At 44.1% G+C, this 20,674-nt stretch overlaps 1 protein-coding gene across 4 annotated transcripts in view; it reads left to right on the forward strand.

Moving 5' to 3' along the window:
- LOC137361406 (NACHT, LRR and PYD domains-containing protein 3-like) overlaps positions 1-20,674 on the forward strand; it is a 73,151-nt gene that overhangs the window by 15,035 nt on the left and 37,442 nt on the right. For 2 of the 4 annotated variants that reach the window (XM_068026274.1, XM_068026273.1), the window contains exons 4-5: positions 5,185-5,307; positions 6,101-7,838. In XM_068026274.1, coding sequence (XP_067882375.1) covers positions 5,185-5,307; positions 6,101-7,838 — 1,861 coding nt within the window. The remainder of the gene's footprint in view (positions 1-5,184; positions 5,308-6,100; positions 7,839-20,674) is intronic. The other 2 variants (XM_068026276.1, XM_068026275.1) reach the window with 1 other exon arrangement.

Here is a 20,674-nt window from a genome sequence, read left to right on the forward strand (position 1 = left end):
ACTGTGTGTCCATGTGCACTGCTTGGATGGGTGTAGGAACAGGTGACTGTGTAACTGAACAGCAAGGAGAGGGTACCGCAGGTGCGGGTAGTGGAGCTTTGAACAGGCAGGCGTATGTATGGTCCATCAGATCATTAGGCCAGGGGGTGAAACGCTCAGGATCCATGGATTGTGGCACATGACTGATGTTCAGCGCGTGGCCACCTCCATCCGAAGGTGCTTCCGGGCAATTGCTGGGCAAATTAATTGGCTCCATCTCATCAGCCAGTCCTTGTGTTTATGGCGCATGCACAGAAAAAGGCACTCCCCTGCCGCTCCGCTGCTCCCCCCCGACCTCCCTTCCCCCCTCCCTTCCCTCCCTTCCCTCCTCCCTTCCCTCCTCCCTTCCCTCCTCCCTTCCCTCCTCCCTTCCCTCCTTCCTTCCCTCCCTCCCTCCCTTCCTTCCCTCCCTTCCCTTCCCTCCCTTCCCTCCCTTGAAATGTATTTTCAGAGCAACTTACCTTGGAACAATCTCCTCTGTCTAATAAAAATGAAGCAAATGTCCAAAATGACTAAATAATTGAGCTAAAATGCCCGACGAAACCTCTCCTCCTTCCATTTTCAAAAACTCGCGCTGAAGCTTTTGGAAGATTGACGCACATGCGCACACGGGCTCCGGTCATCTGCGCATGCGCTGCGGTCCGGATTGCCAGGACCAGTTGGCGCATGCGCAAAGGCCAACCTGGCGTGTTCCCCGAGGAAGATGACGTTCGTGATGACGTCATCTGCGCCTGCACAAACTGGTCCTGGCAATCCGGACCGCAGCGCATGCGCAGAGGGCCTGAGACCGTGTGCGCATGTGCGCACCGCGGCGCATTCTGATGACGTAGCGTTGTCATCAATCACTTTGTATATAAAAAGATTTTATAACTTCTTATTCTTCCTAGCCCTCATGCACACACACATGCATTCAAAAATCAGTTAACTGGGGGAAAAAGCTTTTTGGTGTTCAACTATTTCTTAGCAATAATGAGATAGTTGGTGGTCATGGGCTGGTAGGATATTTCTAGATCGGAGAGGGATCCCAGAATCGAATAGTCAGATGCTACTCGAAGTCTCTCCAGGCGGGTTTGATGAACAGTCTGTGATGGGTAGGCGTGCAAGGTAATTCATCTGCAGCAGGTGTCAAACGGGTCTTTCAGCAAAGGATACAGCAACAGCTCTACCTAAATTTTAAAGTAACAGTCTAGCAATAGAAGCTTTCTTGAAATTTCAAGATCTCCCAAAACACAAAGAACAGGAATCACTCTTGAGGCAGAGATTTTCCAGAACGTGGAGGCAATAGCAATTTGCTACCTTTAACAATGCAGGGCTTCCTCTTAGCAAAGGAGCCTTTCTCCATAGAGAGCAGCAACTCCTCTTTCTCTGGGTCTTTTCCTCTCCAGGGCTGTTTTTCTCTCTCCAGGTAGAACACAGCCACAACTTCATCCGATGAAGGGTCACTGACCCGAAACGTTAACTCTGCTTCTCTTTCCACAGATGCTGCCAGACCTGCGGAGTGGTTCCAGCATTTCTTGTTTTTATTTCAGATTTCCAGCATCCGCAGTATTTTGCTTTTATTTCAGATGTAGGATTCCCTTTCTTAAGAGAGACAAGTCTTCTGTTCAGGGAGAGGTCTTTCTCTGGTTTGCAAAAAGAAAAACGAACAAAAAAAAACAACTGCCTGCCAGTTTGTTCTGCCTCCTGCCTGTCCAGCACTGGTCTTTCACAAAGCAAAAGTGAAACTGAACTCTTAACAGTAAGTCAGGTGACCTGTCAGTTCCCTTGCTGTTGTTTGGAAACAGGTTGCCTTGCAATCTATACCCACCCAGTTCAGCATTCAGTGTTCTCAGAGAGAAATCCCTTTTTCTCCTAGTCTTTCAAAACACAAAACTCGAAGTTTTCTTTTGAAAAATAAAACACTTGTAACACCTCCGCCCTTGGTGAAATGAAACGCCAACAGTATAAACACATTTTCGCATTCATACCCATCATTCATTCTACTGGTCGTTAACACAATTTTTCTTTGTAGCATTGTTGCTCCTGGAACTGAAATAAGGTTAAATTTGTGACAAAGCATCGGCGATAACGTCGTTTTTCCCCCCCAAAATGTGTCCAATCTTCAAATGATAAGGCTGTAACAATAAACTTTATCTTTATAGTCTAGCATTTTGGTTTAAACATTTTTTTTTTACAAAGGTTGTTTCCATCAGCCAATTGCAACCTTCAAACATAGTCTCCTGGTTTTTCCATGTGTTGTTTCCAAGTATTCCTAAAGACCAGCACCTCAGCAAGATGACCTGCATCGTTAGGTACACTGGCCACTACTGGGTTCACTAGTCTCTGAATTTTTATTTTGAGTCGGTAATCTGTGTGGTATCACTTGACACTGGAAAATCCCGTCCATTGTAACAAAAACAGCTTCTTTCTGAGCTTGGGGTGTCAAAGGAATTTGCCAGTATCTCTCGAACCAAATTTACCTCTAATACAAATGGCACTGCCCACTCTGTAAATATTCTTCCAAGCGAGAAATTGAGCAAGAGTCTGCCTTCATTACTGCATTGACTTTTCTGTAGCCTATGCAAAGTTGGGTTGACCTGTCAGATTTAAACACTAATAACTATTGGTGAACTCCAGCTGCTTTGACTCCATTCAGTTACGTTGTTTTCCAGCATGGATTTCTGCTTTTACTTGAGCCTGTTTGTCTGGACTTAAGCGGTAAGGATGGTGTTTTATAGGCTAAAATAAAAGCAAAATACTGCAGATGCTGGAAATCTGAAATAAAAACAAGAAATGCTGGAAATACTCAGCAGGTCTGGCAGCATCTGTGGAGAAAGAAGCAGAGTTAATGTTTCAGGTCAGTGACCTTTCCTCAGAACTAGCAAAGGTAAGAAATGGAATAGGTTTTAAGCAAATAAAGCAGGGGTGGGGCAAGAGATAACAAGTTTTATCGGAATGGATTCCACTATATCCACATCATGTGTGGCTAAGGTTGTACATCCTGGCTTATCCCGACGGACTCTTAAATGCTGTGAAAAGTCTTGTTAGGTCTTCACGTTGTTCTGTCTGTAAGTACAAAAGCATGTTGTCCAATTTTCCTTGCCATTCTGTATTAGCTAACTGGACAGTAGGAGGTTCAATCTGAAAATTGTCTAGGCCTGCTTCTACCTCATCCTCACTATCCTTTTCCTTCTCAATAGTCCCCATTACCTAGCATACCTGCACTGGTTTATCCTCCTCCCTGTGGTAATATTGCATCAACATATTGATATCAAACAGCCAATTCTTTTCCCAGTGATCACGGGTTTCAATCAAGTAATTTACCGTACCCACTCTTTTCACCACTTCATACTGAACCTGCTTTTAATAGTTCACCCTGTAAAGGTAATAATACTAATATTTCATCCCCTAGTTGAAAATTTTGGGTCTTTGCATTCTTGTCCGCCCATTTTTTTCATATTGGCTTGGGATGATTTAAGATGTTCCTGAGCGACGTTACAAGCTTTCGTGAGCCTTTCCTGGAACACAGATACATCGTCGCGTATCGAAGGTTCATTCCTTTGTTCTAAGAATCTGTCTTCGATGAGTCTTATTTCTTGTCTGCGGGGAGGCAGTGGTGTAGTGGTATTGTCACTGGACTAGTAACCCAGAGACTCGGTATTTTTCTGGGGACATGGGTTCAAATCCCATCAGAGCAGAAGGTGAAATGGGAATTCAATTAATAAATCTGGAATTAAAAGCTAGTCTAATGATGGCCATGAAACAATTGTCGATCGTTGTAAAAACCCATCTGGTTCACTAATGTCCTTTAGGGAAGGAAATCTGCTGTCCTTACCTGGTCTGGTCTACATGTGACTCCAGACCCACAGCAATGTGGTTAACTCTTACATGCCCTCTGAAATGGCCTAGCAAGCCACTCAGTTGTACCTATTGTACGAAGTCAATAAAACAGAATGAAACCGGAAAGACCACCCGGCATTGACCTAGGCATTGGAAATTACAACAGCAAACCCAGCCCTGTCGACCCTGCAAAGTTCTCCTGAATAACATCTGGGGGCTTGTGCCAAAGTCGGGAGAGCTGTCTCACAGACGAGTCAAGCAACAACATACCATAGTCATACTCACGGAATCATACCTGCCAGATACTGCCATCACCGTCCCTGGGTATGTCCTGTCCTACTGGCAGGACAGATCCAGCAGAGGTGGTGGCACAGTAGAATACAGTCGGAAGGGAGTTTCCCTGGGAGTCCTCAAGATCGACTGCGGACCTGATGAAGTTTCATGGTATCAGGTCAAACTTGGGTAGGGAAACCTCCTGCTGATTACCACCTACCGCCCTCCCTCAACTGTGAATCAGTACTCCTCCATGTTGAACACCACTTGGAGGAAACACTGAGGGTGGCAAGGGCACAGAATGTACTCCGGGTGGGGGACTTCAATGTCCATCACCAAGAGTGGCTCGGTTACACCACTACTGACCGAACTGGCCGAGTCCTAAAGGACATAGCTGCTAGACTGGGTCTGCGGCAGGTGGTGGGGGAACCAACAAGAGGGAAAAACATTCTTGACCTCGTCCTCACCAATCTGCCTGCCACAGATGCACCTGTCCATGACAGTGTTGGTAGGAGTGACCTCCGCACAGTCCTTGGAGAGATAAAGTTCCGCCTTCACATTGAGGATACCCTCCATCGTGTTGTGTGGCACTACCACTGTGCTCAATGGGATAGTTTTCGAACAGATCTAGTAATGCAACACTGGGCATCCATGAGGTGCTGTGGGCCATCAGCAGCAGCAGAATTGTACTCAACCTCAATCTGTAACCTCAAGGCCCGGCATATCCCCCACTCTACCATTACCATCAAGCCAGGAGACAAAACCTGGTTCAATGCAGAGTGCAGGAGAGCATGCCAGGAGCAGCACCAGGCATACCTCAAAATGAGGTGTCAACCTGGTGAAGCTACAAATGATTCTGTGATTATGAATATCTTAGGCTGTTGCCTGACTAGTCTGTGAGACAGCTCTCTGAATTTTGGCACAAGATGTTGGTGAAGAGGAGTTTACAGGGTTAACTGGGCTGGTTATGCATGTGGTGTCAGGAGCCTCCGTCAGCACCAGGTGGTTTGTCTGGTTTTATACTGCTTACACTTTTTTTTACCAAATTGATAGAACTGAGTAACTTGCCAGGCCATTTCAGCCAGCAGTCAGCCACATTGTTGTGTGTCTGTAGTCACCTAGAACCAGACTGGATGGACGGCAGATTTCTTTCCCTAAACGACATTAGTGAACCAGGTGGGTTTTCATGACAATCTGGTAGTTTTCATGAACAACATTCTTGATACTAGCTTTATTCCAGATTTATTTACTGAACAGAATTTACATTCCCCAGCTCCCATGGTTGTATATAAACTCATATCTCCGGATCACTCGTCCAGTGCCATAACTGTGTTACTCTACCCTTGGTGGAACACAGGAGCCTCAGAATTTTGTCAGGCTGGAGGTGGTTACAGAGATAGTGAGGGTCCAGGCCATGGAGGGATTTGAAAATAATGAGAATTTTTAAATTAATATGTTGCTGAACTGAGAGCCAATGTCCAGCCAGATAAACTGCTCATTGTCTGATACAATAACAGTGGGATTACTGACAATTCACAGTATAACCCACTTGTGTCCGATGTCAAATTTTCCATTTTTACAGAAGGTAAACACTGCTGATGGTTTTAAAAATGAATCCAATGGAATCTCTACTGTCTAATAACCAGGATCACGTGTGGATTTGTAATGAGATTTCTAATTGTACAGGGCAGGACAGATCATGTTAACCATCAGAGGGAAAATATCACCTGTGTAGGCATCTCCATGTTCAGTAAATGTTAGAATCAAATCAGGATTTAAAACTTCTTTTCACCATTGTTCACTTTCAAGTGAGGTTTTCATTAACTGAGTTTTAATTTATACACACACCTCTATTGAAGCTGTGAATTAAATCTTGCAACATTTATTGAATAATAAAATGTTTTCAGAAGTTGTTTTTATATCAATACAGCTAACATTGAAAACCACTTCCTGTCTGTTCTAATTAAAGATGTTCAACAGAAACACAAGGAAACACTCCGGGTACAAACTGAAACACTGAGAGTGAACACTATCCTAATAAAGGAGAAGGTTAAGATTTTCCAGCTGGTTGATCGATACGCTGAGCTAACGGTCATTTCTACTGTTCGAGATCGGACACTTGTCGAACATGAACTGCTGGCAAGAGGCCGAGACCATGAAGAGTGGAGAGAGAAACATCTCCAGAAAGAACTGGAAAAAATCCGAACTGATCAATTGTTCCAGAGCAGTTTTTCCCAGAGAAAATCCAAATCTGGGAGTTCAGCAGCAGTGAGTGGAGTCCCGGGGATTGGAAAAACAACAATGGTACAAAAGATTGTTTATGACTGGGCCACTGGGAAAATATACCCAAACTTTCAATTTGTTTTCAGTTTTAAATTCCAGGATTTGAATACTATTAACTACAGAATAAATCTGAGGAATCTGATACTGGATCTGTATCCTTACTTTGGGAATATTTTGGGAGAGCTCTGGAAGAATCCAGAGGGATTGCTGTTTATATTTGATGGTTTGGATGAATTCAAGGACACGATCGATTTTACTGACAATCGGAGAAATACAGAACCTCAGTACATGTGCACAGATCCCGAATGCTGCTGTGAAGTGCCTGACATTGTGTACAGTTTAATACAACACAAGCTGCTCCCAGGATGTTCTGTGTTAGTGACCAGTCGTCCCACTGCATTACATTTATTGGAAAAGGCTGAGATCAGTGTCTGGGCTGAAATCCTGGGATTTGTTGGTGATGAACGGAAGGAATATTTCAACAAGTTTTTTGAAGATCAGACGGTGGCAGCAGCTGTTTTCAAACACGTGGAGGAGAACGAGATCCTGTACACCATGTGCTACAACCCTTCCTACTGCTCGATCCTCTGTCTGTCACTGGGTCCCTTCTTTACACAAAGAGACAGGAAACAGCAGCAAGTTCCAAAGACCATCACCCAGCTATATTCCTACTATATTTACAACATTCTGAAAAACCATAGCCGAGAGATTGAAAACCCCCGTGATGTGTTACTGAAGATCGGTGAGATGGCCTTCACAGGAGTCTCCAGGAAGAAGATTGTGTTTAGAAATGGAGATTTGATCAAGTACAATCTGCAACCTTCCCAGTTCCTGTCTGGATTCCTGATGGAACTTTTGGAGAGAGATGATTCTGTCCAGAGTGTGGTTTACACATTCCCGCACCTCACCATCCAAGAGTTTGTAGCCGCACTTGCACAATTCCTGACTCCAAATCCCGGGGACATCTGGAATCTCCTCAGTGAAACTCACAGTGAGGAAGATGGGAGATTTGAGATATTTCTGCGTTTTGTTGCTGGTCTCTCCTCCCCACAGGCAGCTCGACCCCTGGAGGAGTTTCTGGGTCAATTTCCTCATCAAACAACCTGTCGAGTGATTGACTGGGTGAAGGAGAAGGTTAAAGGACAGATTGGAAAAAACATGAATGTAACTGGTAAATGGAAGCTCCTGAACACATTGCACTACCTATTTGAGTCTCAGAATAAAGCACTGGTTCAGGACACAGTGGGATCTGTTGAAATACTTACATTTAGTGGATTGCAACTGACCCCAATTGACTGTGCCGTCCTGTCTCACGTTATTGGTCTCTGTGATACCATAAAAAACATTGATCTGTATGGCTGCAACATTCAGTGTGAAGGACTCCAGCGGCTGAGTCCCGTACTGCACAAATTCCAGGAGTTGAGGTAACTGTTTATTTGTCTCTAACTGTTGAACAGTCACAGGTTGTCTTGTTGCTCTGTAATGAAGGGAAAGAAACCGTTCTGTTGACCCTCAAACTCGGGTGTCAACTGTCGTGGCGGACAAAAGACACCTGCACGAGATACTTCGTATAAACACTTTTATTGTTACTTAAATCACTTAGCTACTTGTTATTTCACTTGTTAAACTACTTGTTACAATAAATCACAAGTCTCACGGCTTGGACTTCAATACGACCCGTTGTGAGGTGAGGTGATCAGTCTCCCTCTGATGGGTTCTCTTCACTGAAGTGAACTCAGGGTTCCCTTTCCGTGATGGTCCTGCAGGTCTTCTCCTTTCGGGGCTCCTCGCCTCCCCTTCTTATCCAGTTTCTCCCAGCATTGCGAATGTTCTTTGTCACGTACACTCAGGGCCTGGAGTCGTCTGTCTGCTTAGTTTTAAAATCAAAATACATCTGCTGGCCTTCCTTCTTATCTGTAACCTTGTTACCACGGCATCCCACAGTCTCATCGAATGTTTTATCACCCACTGCCTAGCAGGCTGGAAAATAATGACTTCAGCTGCTTCACAGCTCCTTCTCCTTGTGTAAAGCTGGCAACTTTTCCCATCATACCTTGCACAGCTTTAGCTGTTAACCTTCGGCTGCAGTTCAGTTAAACCAGAGAGAAACAGATTCAACACAACAATGACAAATAATAAGAGGATTGTTTAGTTTTACCATCAGGGCTGGAAAATCTAAAATGGATCCTTGTGAACCATCAGGGATTTTACAATCTGTATGGAATACAGGTCACTGAAAGAGTCTGATTCAATTACAATAAATCATCATTAATAAGTCTGGACAGCAAAATGTAAATATAAAATATAAACCAGCTGAACAGAAAATTAATGTCAAATATTTTCCACATCCAGCATTTTAACTAGAAACAGGACAGAAACCTGAGTTTAAATAATTAACATTAGATATTTAATCCAATCCCATGCAGGATGTGTATGTCGAGGGAGACGTTTCCTGGATTGGGAGTATTGGGGAAGCAGGAATTATTTTAGCTGTAAATGTTTAGAATTATTCACAGTCCTGAACATTAAAGAGTGACATTTGGGAGGTTAAACTTGCTGATAAAAAGACTCCAATCTAACGTGTTGTGGGGTATTAACCCCAGAGTACAGACACACACCGGTCAGTGGTGGGGCCTCACAGCAGCAGCTCCTGGGAAAAACCTGGGGCCTGAACCCAGGGATTTCCCATAATCTGTCCCCTGTGCGTGAGGCCCCAATCAGGAAGGGAACTCCCAAAGATTCCCCAAAAACTGTCAGACCAGTTGCACTTGAAATAAATGCAGTGCCAGTTTAATGGGGAATAAAGTGAGAGACTCCCCTCCCCTGTAAAATAGGAGCACAGGCACATTTAAAACTTACAATGGGACAGAATCAATTCTCCTTGTTATATAAACTCCTGGGAGAATGGATTTTACAGCAGCAGTTAGCACCATTTCACAATATAACTCACCCCAGGTATTATACAGATTGATCTACTGTACAGAGTAAAAAGTACAGGAAATCACGGTTTTATCATTTAATTCAGGGGAAATCACCCCATTCCCATAAAATCCAGGATTTAAGAAGTGACAGAAATGAGACCATTTTCCCCAAACATGACGAGGCTGGTCACTAATCTCCAGGAGGGTAATTCCGATCATCAGGTAATGAGACCAGACTGAGGGACAGTTAAAGACTTCACACAGACAGTACTGTATTACATAGGATATACAGCACAGAAACAGGCCATTCGGCCCAACCAGTCCATGCAGGCATTTATGCTGCACTCGAGCCTCCTCCCGTCTTTCCTCATCTAATTCTATCAACATAACTCTCTATTGTCTTCTCACTCATCTGATTATCCAGACTCTCCTTCAATGTATATAAACTATTCACCACAAATACCTACTGTGGTAGCAGGTTCCACATTCTCATTCGAGAGTCTTTATGTCACAGAAGGAGGCCATTTGACCCATTGAGTCCATGCCAGCTCTCTGTATTGTAGTTCACTCAGTCCCCTGCTCTATCCCCATTGTCCTGCAAGTTTATTTCCATGAAGTGCCGATCCAATTCTCTTTTGAAATCATTGATCATCTCCACTTCCAACACCCTCATAGGCAGTGAGTTCCAAGTCATTACTACTTATTAATGGCCCTGGAAATAGTGGATGTATTGGTGGTCATTTTCCAAAATTCTGTAGACCCTGGAGCAGTTCCTACAGATGTAACCCTACTGTTTAAAAAAGGAGAGAGATAAAAAACAGGGAATTACAGACCAGTTAGCCTTTCATCAGTAGTGGGGAAAATGCTGGAGTCTATTATAAAGGATGTGATAGCAGAACATCTGGAAAGCATAAACGGGGTTGGACAAAGTCAGCATTGGTTTACAAAAGGGAAATCATGCTTAACAAATTTACTGGAGTTTTTTGAGGATGTAACTAGTAGAATAGATAAGGGAGAACCAGTGGATGTGGTGTATTTGGATTTCCAGAAGGCTTTTGATAAGGTCCCACATAAGAGGTTAGTGTTCAAAATTATAGCACATGGGATAGGGGGTAATATACTGGCATGGATTGAGAATTGGTTGACAGACAGGAAACGGAGAGTAGGATTAAACGGGTCTTATTCCGGGTTGCAGGCACTGACTAGTGGGGTACCGCAGGGATCAATGCTTGGGCCCCAGCTATTCACAATTTATATTAATGACTTTTTTGAGGGAACTAAATGTAACATTTCCAAGTTCGCAGACGACACAATGTTGGGGGGAAATGTGAGCTCTGAGGACGATCCAAAGAGGCTCCAATGTGATTTGGACAAGTTGGGTGAGTGGACAAATGCATGGCAGATGCAGTATAACGTGGATAAATATGAGGTTATCCACTTTGGTTGTAAAAACAAAAAGGCAGATTGTTTGAATTATGATAGATTGGGGAAGGGGAAGGTGCAATGAGAACTGGGTGTCCTTGGACACCAGTTGCTGAAAGCAAGCAGTTGGGAAGGTGAATGGTATGTTGGCTTTCATTGCAAGAGGATTTGAGTACAGGAGCAAGGATGTCTTACTGCAGTTATCCAGAACACATCTGGAGTATTGTGTGCAATTTTGACCTCCTTATCTGAGGAAGGATGTTCTTGCCATGGAGGGAGTGCAATGAAGATTTGCTAGGCTGATTCCTGGGATGGTAGGATTGACGTGTGAGGAGAGATTGGGTTGACTGGGCCTATATTCACGAGAGTTTCGAAGAATGAGAGGGGATCTCATAGAAACCGATAAAATTCTAACAGGACTAGACAGGCTAGATGCTGGGAGGATGTTCCCGATGGCTGGGGAGTCCAGAACCAGGGGTCACAGTCTCAGGATACGGGGTATGACATTTAGAACTGAGATGAGGAGATATTTCTGCACTCAGAGGGTGGTGAACCTGTGGAATTCTTTACCCCAGAAGGCAGTGGAGGCCAAATCATTAAATATATTCAAGAAAGAGATAGATGTATTTCTTAATTCCAACAGGATCAAGGAATATGGAGAGAAAGCGGGAACAGAGTACTGAATTAGACCATCAGCCATGATCTTTTTTGAGTGGCAGAGCAGGGCTAAATGGCTGAATGGCCGACTCCTCCTATTTTCTATGTTTCTATGTTTCTCACTGTAAAAAAAAAAGTTACTCCTCATGTACCCCCTGTATGTTTTGCTCAAAAACTTAAACTTTGTCCAGTCCTTGTACCATCAGCTAATGGGAACAAATATTCTTAGTCTCCGTTATCTAAACCTGTCATAATCTTGTACATCTCTATCAGATCTCCTCTCAACCTTCTTTTCTCCAGGGCATTTTACCAGCAGCAGGAACCTCAGTGGCACTGCCACCTACCGGGCAGCCAATTGAGGCAATTAAGTGCCCAGTGAAGAGGCAACTCCCACCCTCGCTGATATTGGGAGAGTGCCAGGTAAATCCTCCTTTATGGCTGCTCCATGGTCCATGAAGAGGTCTCCTGCTCACAATGGTCACCCTCGTGGCGACAGCACCAATGATGGAAGATGAATTTTTCTCTCCTCCCGATCGCTGAGGTCTGCCTGCCTGGCTCGGGCAGAGTCTGAATTGGCTGCTGCTGTTAAAATGCTTTCTCAGGGTCCAGCCGCCCACTGGCACGGGGTCGGGTCGCCTCACCCACCGGCGCGGAGTCGGGTCGCCTCACCCACCGGCGCGGAGTCGGGTCGCCTCACCCACCGGCGCGGAGTCGGGTCGCCTCACCCACCGGCGCGGAGTCGGGTCGCCTCACCCACCGGCGCGGAGTCGGGTCCCACAGTCTGCTGAATAAGACATTTCGAATGCAGTCACCCTTACCATCATGCTGTTGATCAGTCTATTTAACAGTTCCTTTGTTAAATTAATACCCTGAAACAAACTCAGATCCTTTAGCAGGTAATTAATCCTTAAAACTGGCATCGAAAAATCCAAAATCCTTCAGGTGTTTGGTTCCCAGCTGAGGTTTGTGCAGTGATTGGTGGACCAGACCAGGAATGTATGTGATCAAAGAACCACAGAAAAATTACAGCACAGAAGGAGGCCATTAAACCCGTCATGTCCCTGCCGGCTGAAAACTATCCTCCCAATTTAATTTCACCTTTCAGTGACTGGTCCATAGTCCCGCAGGTTACAGCACTTCAGGTACATGTCCAGGTACGTTTTAAAAGAATTGAGAGTTTCTGCCTCCACCACCATTCCTGGCAGTGAATTCCAGACACCCACCACCCTCTGGGTGAAAACAGTTTTCCTCATGTCCCTCTAATCCTTCTACCAATCACTTAAATCTGTGCTCCCTGGTAATTGACCTCTGCGCTAGTGGAAACAGGTCCTTCCTGTCTACTCTATCGAGGCCCCTCATGATTTTGTACACCTCAATTAAATCACCTCTCTGCCTTCTCTGTTCTAAGGAAAACAACCCTAGCCTATCCAATCTTTCCTCATACATGTAACTTTCAAGCCCTGGCAACATTCTAGCAAATCTCATCTGTTCTCTCTCCGAGCAATTATGCCCTTCCTGTAATGTAATGACCAGAACTGTATACAATACTCCAACTGTGGCTGAAACAGCGTTTTGTGCAGTTCCAGCATTACTTTCCTGCTTTTGAATTGTATACCTTGCCCAATAAAGGAAAGCATTCTATATGCCTTCTTCACCACTCGATCTACCTGTCCTGCCACCTTTGGGGACCTGTGGACATGCACTCCAAGGTGTCTCACTTCTTCTATCCCTCTCAATATCCTCCCGTTTATTGTGTGTTCCCTCGCTTTATTTGCCCTCCCCAAGTGCATTACCTCATACTTCTCCGGATTGAATTCCATTTGTCACTTTCCCACCCACTGAACCAAACCATTTACTTCATTCTGGAGTCTACAGCTATCCTCTTCACTATCAACTACACGACCAATTTTTGTGTCATTGGCAAATTTCCCCATCATGCCTCCCACATTTAAGTCCAAATTATGAATATATACCACAAACAGCAAGCGACCAACACTGAGCCCTGTGGAACGCCATTGGAAACAGATTACCATTCACAAAAGCATCCGTCCACTACCACACTTTGCTTCCTGTCACCGAGCCAATTTTGGATCCAACCTGCCACATTCCCCTGTATCCCATGGGCTTTCATTTTACTGATCAGTCTGCCATGTAGGACGTTATCAAATGTTTTACTAAAATCCATATAAACCTCCTTGTTACTTCCTCAAAGAATTCAATTAAGTTGGTAAGACATGACCTTCCCTTAACAAATCCATGCTGACTATCCCTGATCTAAGTGGCAGTTTATCCTGTCCTTCAGAATTGATTCTAATAATCTACCCACCACCGAGGTCAGACTGAGTGGTCTATAATTATCTGGCCTACCCCTCGCACCCTTTTTAAACAATGGTGTAACGTTCGCAGACCTCCAGTCGTCTGGCACCTCGCCCGTATCCAGTGAGGATTTGAAGATGATCCTCAGTGCATCAGCTATTTCCTACCTGGCTTCCTTTAACAACCCGGGATACAATCCATCCGGCCCTGGTGAAGGATATTTACTTTCACCTTCTCTTGACACCAACACACCTCGTCCTCATTTGCAGCCATGTTCCAGACACCTGGGGAACTACTTTGGCTCAATTGACAACCTCCCTTCATGCAGCTGCCGACTGTGCTTTTACTGAAGGGTGACACTCAATCTCAAGTAGAACCATCCTCCTTTAGTGCACTTCCTGCACGAACTCCAACTCTTTAACATCAAAGGACATAGTGTTGCCCACATGTCTCCACTGTGTCATTATGTACAATGAAAACTTCTCCTTTTGTAAAAATCTACAGCCCTTTAAGAACTGCTGTAGGACTGGATTTTACAAGCACTAGTCCAGTGAGCTACAGGGCAAGTTCTCTTGATAAAATGTTCCATTTTTTTAGTCTTACAAACATGAAGGGCTTTGATCGAGCAGATCGGGAGAAACTGTTTCCACTGGTGGGAGGGGCCATAACCAGAAAACACAGGTTTAAGATAATTAGCAACAGAATCAGGGAGAAGGTGAGGCAAATCTTTTTACCGAGTCACTGAATTGTTACAGTGCAGACTGAGGCCATGCGGCCCATCATGTCCTCACTGGCTCTCTGAAAGAGAAATTCCCTCAGTCCCATTCCCCTGCCTTCTCCCCATAACACAGTCCATTCTTCCTTTTCATATAACTCTCTAATTTTCTTTTTGAATGCTTCAATTGAACCTGCTGCAACCACATTCCCAGGCAGCGCATTCCAGACCTTAACCACTCGCTGTGTGAAAAAGTTTTTCCTCATGTCATTTTTGCTTCTCTTACCAAACACTTTAAATCTGTGCCCTCTCATTCGAGATCCTTTCACAATTGGGAACAGTTTTTCTCTGTCGACTCTGTCCAGATCCCTCATGATTTTGTACACCTCTATCAAATCACCTCTCTGCCTTCTCTGAGGAAAACAGTCCTAACTTCCCCAGTCTATCTTCATAACTGAAGTTCCTCATCCCTGGAACCATTCTTTTTAATCTTTTCTGTACTTTCTCCAAAGCCCTCACGTCTTCCCTCAAGTGTGGTGCCTAGAATTGGACGCAATACTCCAGCTGAGGCTGAAGTAGTGTCTTACACAGTCATTTGCTGTGATCTGGATTGCACTGCCTGAAATGACAGTGAAGCAGATTTAATCATAACTTTCAAAAGGGAATACTTGAAAGGAAAGATTTGCAGGAGGCTGGCATTCGGTGAATTGCTCATTCAGAGGGCTTATGCACACACGATGGGCTGAATGGCCTCCTTCTGCACTGTAACAATTCTGTGATTCTGAAATTGTCCATTTTGGCAGGAAGAATAAAAGAAACATGTTATCCAAATGGTGAGAGATTGCAGAGCTCGGAGATGCAGAGGGATCTGGGTGTCCAAGTGCATGAATCACAAAAAGTTAGTATCCAGGTACAGCAAGTAATTAGGAAAGCTAATAGAATGTTATCCTTTATTGTGAGGGGAATTGAATACAAAAGTAGGGAGGTTATGCTTCAGTTATACAGGGTATTGTTGAGACCACATCTGGAGTAATGTGTACTGTATTGGTCTCCTTATTTAAGGAAGGATGGAAATGTATTGGATGCAGTTCAAAGAAGGTTTACTAGAGTAATACCTGGAATGGGTGGGTTGTCCTATGAGGAAAGGCTGGACAGGCTAGACTTGTAACTGCTGGAAGTTCAGAAGAGTAAGAGGCGACTTGATTGAAACATATAAGAATCTGATGGGTCTTGACAAGGTGGATGTGGAAAGGACGTTTCCTTTTGAGGGAGAATCTAGAATCAGGGGTCACTGTTTAAAAATAAGGGGTCACCCATTTAAGACAGAGATGAGAATTTTTTTTCTCTCAGGTTTGAGAGTCTTTGGATCTTCCTTTCTCAAAAGGTGGTGGAAGCAGAGTCTTTGAATGCTTTTAAGTAAGAGGTAGATAGACTCTTCATACGCAAGGGGGTGAAAGGTTATTGAGGGTAGGCAGGAGATCAGCCTTGATCATGTTGAATGGTGGAGCAGACTCAAGGGGCTGAGTGGCCTTCTCCTGCTCCTAATTCAGATGTAAAGAGAACAACCCCAGATTTTCCAATCTAACCTTGTCGCTAAAATCCCCCATCCCTGGAATTGTTCTGTTAAATCTCTACTGCACCCTCTCGGGGACCCTCACATCCTTCCGAATGTGTGGTGACCAAATCTGGACGTAATACTCCAATTGTGGCCTAACCAGAGCTTTATAAAGATGCTACATAACTTCCCTGCTTTTGTACTCAATACTTCTATTTATGAAGCCCAAGATCTCATAAACTTTGTTAACTACTCTCCCAATATGTCCTGTCACGTTCAAAGATACAGGCACATGAACCCCCAGATCCCTCTGTTCCTGCAAATTCTAGAACTGTGCCATTAAGTCTATGTTGCCTCTCCCTATCTCTTCTGCCAAATGCATCACCTTACACTTCTCTGTATGACATTCCATCTGCTATTTGTTTGCCCATTCTGATAGCCTATCTATGTCCTGATGCAGGCGATTGGTATCATCCTCATAAGAACATTAGAAATAGTAGCAGGAGTAGGCCATTCAGCCCCTTGAATCTGTTCCGTCATTCAATAAGATCATGACTGATCTAATTGTGGTTTTAACTCTGCTTTCCTGCCTGCCCCCAATAAACCTTGACTCCCTTGTCAATCAAAAACCTGTCTAACTCAGCCTTGAATATATTCAATGATCCAGCCTCCACTGCTCTCTGGGGAAGAGTGTTCCAAACACTAACAACCCTCAGAGAAGTTGTTCCTCCTCATCTCCGTCTTAAATGGGAGGCCCCTTAGTTTGAAACTGTGCCCCACCCCCTCCCCGACCCCCCCACCCCGTTCTACATTCCCCACTAGGGTAAACATCCCCTCAGCATCTACTCTGTCAAGTCCCCTCAGAATCTTATATTTTTCAATTCGATCACATCTCAATCTTCTAAACTCCAATGAGTATACGTCCAACTTGCTCAACCTTTCCTCATCAGACAAACCCCTTGTTGACCCTTTTTCTCTGTAGGGTATCAACTGATGTGACAGACAAAGATACACTAAAACCTAAGTATCGCATCACTTCACTTTATTACTACTGGAATCACTTAAAGCATACAAAAGCTTACAACAGTTTTATTTAGACACCAAATAAGTACAAGTCTCACTTCTTGTACAAGATACTACCCGTCAACACAGAGGTGATCAGTCTCTTGTCACGGTTGATCACTGAGCCTCCAGACTCAGGGTCCTGTCTTCGAGAGTTGTTCCCGGGTTCTCGCTGAGAATACCCTCCAGTGTTAACCCTTATATATTCTTTGAAGGCTCCTTGCTCAACCCATGGCTCACATGATCTTGTTTTGCACAAATCTTCAAGCATTATCTCATCTTTGGACAACATTAGCCATTTAGCCATCTGAACAGAAGTCCAGACTTGTTTCCAATAGCCACCTATATCTGTTCCTCTTTTATCTATTCTTGTTCAACACTTTGGTCTCATGGTCACATATCCCTAACCATAAGCTTTGACATGTCTGTTAGCTTACCAGCCAAAGACTTGCAGGTTGATAGGTAAATTGGCCATTGTAAATTGCCCCTATTGTAGGTTGGTGGTAGGAGAATGGTGGGGATGTGGTAGGGAATATGGGATTAATGTAGGATTAGTATAAATAGGTGGTTGCTGGTCGGCACAGACTCGGTGGGCCGAAGGGCCTGTTTCAGTGCTGTATCTCTCTATGACTCTTAAGTTCTGTGCTTATGTTTAGCTGCCTTAGAGCATGCTGGGTACAAAGTGTTACTTGACCAACATTTCAGGCCTACACCCTCATTCAGGAATCAGCCTAGTGGCCTCTGAACTACTTTCAATGCAAGTGTGTCCCCCCTTAAATAAGGTGACCAAAACTGTACACAGTACTGCAGATGCGGATACAACAATGATCTGTACTGTTGTAGCAAGACTTGCCTATTTTTATATGCCATCCCCTTTGCAATGAAGGCCAACATTCATTTGCCTTCCTAATTACTTGGTGTACCTGCATGCTGACTGTTTGTGAGTCATGTACAAGGTCACCCAGGTCCCTCTGGATCACAGCATTCTGCAGTCTCTCTCCATGTAAATAATTGTATTCCTGCTGGCAGATGGAGTATAATGTGAAAAATGTGAGGTTGTCCACTTTAGCAGGAATAAACTTATAGTGTTTGCAAATTTGGCTACAATGCATTTTGTCTCTTCATCAAAATCATTCTTATAGATTGTAAGTAGTTACAGTTTGTCGTCCTGAAAATGACCCATTTATCCCGACTCTCTGTTTCCTGTCAGTTAGCCAGTCCTCAATCCATGTTAATATATCATCTCAACACCAGGAGCTCTTATCTTGTGCAGTAACCTTTTATGAGTCACCTTATCGAATACCTTTTGGAAATCCACATACACTACATCTACTGGTTCCCCTTTATCCACCCTGCTTGTTACATCCTCAAAGAACTCTCATAAATTTGTCAAACACGATTTCCCTTTCACAAAACCATGTTGACTCTGCCTGACTGTGTTGTGATTTTTCCAGATGTCCTGCTACTACCTCTTTAAATAATGGATTCTAGCATTTTCCCAACGATAAATGTTAGGCTAACTGGCCTGTAGTTTCCTGCTTTCTGTCCTTTCTTGAACAGAGGTGTTATACTCGTGTTTTTTCCAATCCACTGGGACCTTTCCAGAATCTCGGGAATTTTGGAAGATTAAAACCAATGCATCCACTATCTCTGCAGCCACTTCCTTAAAGACGCTCGGCCACAGGCCATCAGGACCAGGGGACTTAGTTTTAGTTTAGTTTAGAGATACAGCACTGAAACAGGCCCTTCGGCCCACCGAGTCTGTGCCGACCATCGACCACCCATATATACTAATCCTACACAAATCCCATATTCCTACCACATCCTCACCTGTCTCTATATTTCCCTACCACCTACCTATACTAGGGGCAATTTATAATGGCCAATTTACCTACCAACCTGCAAGTCTTTTGGCTTGTGGGAGGAAACCGGAGCACCCGGAGAAAACCCATGCAGACACAGGGAGAACTTGCAAACTCCACACAGGCAGTACCCAGAATTGAACCCGGGTTGCTGGAGCTGTGAGACTGCGGTGCTAACCACAGAGTGATTGTTTTAAATTCCTCCCTCTCTTTTGCCTCCTGATTTTCACTGTTTTTGACATCTCCAAGTTTGGTATCATTGGCAAATTTTGAAATTCGACTCTGTATTCCAATATCTAAGTCATTTGTATATATCAAAAAAGCAGTGATCCCAGTACTAACACCTGTCTACCATCCTCCACTCTGAAAAACAACAAGGCTCACTGTTTTCTGTCCTTAAGCCAATGCTTTATCCAGACTGACACTGACCCTCCAATTCCGGCCTTTTATTTTTATGTGGTACTTTGTCAAATGTTTTCTTATATATAGATAACATCCACCGAATTCCCTTTATCAACCTTCCCTGTTACTTCATTAAAAAAAAAATCAGTTACTTTCGTCAAATACTATTTGCTGTTAAAACCTCTCTAAGTGCTGATCAATGTTTTTTCCCTGATTATTGTTTCTAAAACCTTTCCCACCACTGATGTTAAACTGCCCGTCCTGTAGTTACTACGAATGTCCTTACACCCTATCTTGAGTCGGTGTGTCATATTTACCACTTTCCAATCCTCTGGCACCTCCCCTGTATCTCGGGAAGATTGGAAGATTATGACAAGCCCTTCTGCTCTCTCCACCCCACCTCCCTGAGCAACCTGGGATGCAAGCCATCCGGACCAGACGACCTATCCACTCCAAGCAAAGCCAGCCTTTCCAGTCCATCCGGCCGAGCCATTTTCACCCGTCCATTACTTCCAGCATCTCCACTTCTGCTATTTTGTCAGTATCATCTTCCTTAGCAGACACCAATACAAAGTACTCATTAGGTATTTTAACCATGCCCTGTCTCTCAAAACATATATCACTAAGTTACTGATGGAACCCACCCTGCCTCTGACTATTCACTTACCATTTACATGCCTGCAGAAGATTTTTGGATTCCCTTTTATATTAACTGCCATTCTATTCTTATATTCTCTCTTTGCCAGTCTTATTTTGCTCTTCACTTCCCCTTTCAACTTATTGTATTTGTCCTGGTTCTGTCATGAAGAATCCAGCTGACATGCATCAGACACCCTTTTCTTGTTTCAGTATATTCTCTATCTCGTTCATCATCCCAGGAGTCCTGGCTTTGGTTCCACTAACTTTTACCCTTGTTGGAATGTAATGAACCTGTACCTGAAACATCTCCTCCCATTGGAGACTGCTGAGAATGACAACACATTGGAGAGCAGTCCAGACCATGGCACCAATGAGCAAGAGACTGCACAGGGGGGAACAGCAAAGTGTAGGAATGCAGTGGTTATCGGAGATTCCATCGTCAGGTATTTCTGTAACTCTCATTGTGAGTCCCACATGGTGTGTTGTCTCCCTAATGCCGGGGTAAAGGAGAGAGTGTAGAATAGTTTGCAGGGGGAAGGAAGCGAGCTAGAAGTTGTGGTACACATCAGTACCAACGACATAGAGAGGGCAGGTATTGAGGTCCTATAGTCTGATTTTCAGGAGCTCGGGAGAAAATTAAAAAGTCGGACCTCAAAGATAATAATCTCTGGATTAGTCCCAGTGTCACACACCAGTGAGAGTATAAATT

This window comes from Heterodontus francisci, unplaced genomic scaffold (assembly GCF_036365525.1).
Source record: "Heterodontus francisci isolate sHetFra1 unplaced genomic scaffold, sHetFra1.hap1 HAP1_SCAFFOLD_940, whole genome shotgun sequence".
In the NCBI taxonomy this organism is placed as follows: domain Eukaryota; kingdom Metazoa; phylum Chordata; class Chondrichthyes; order Heterodontiformes; family Heterodontidae; genus Heterodontus; species Heterodontus francisci.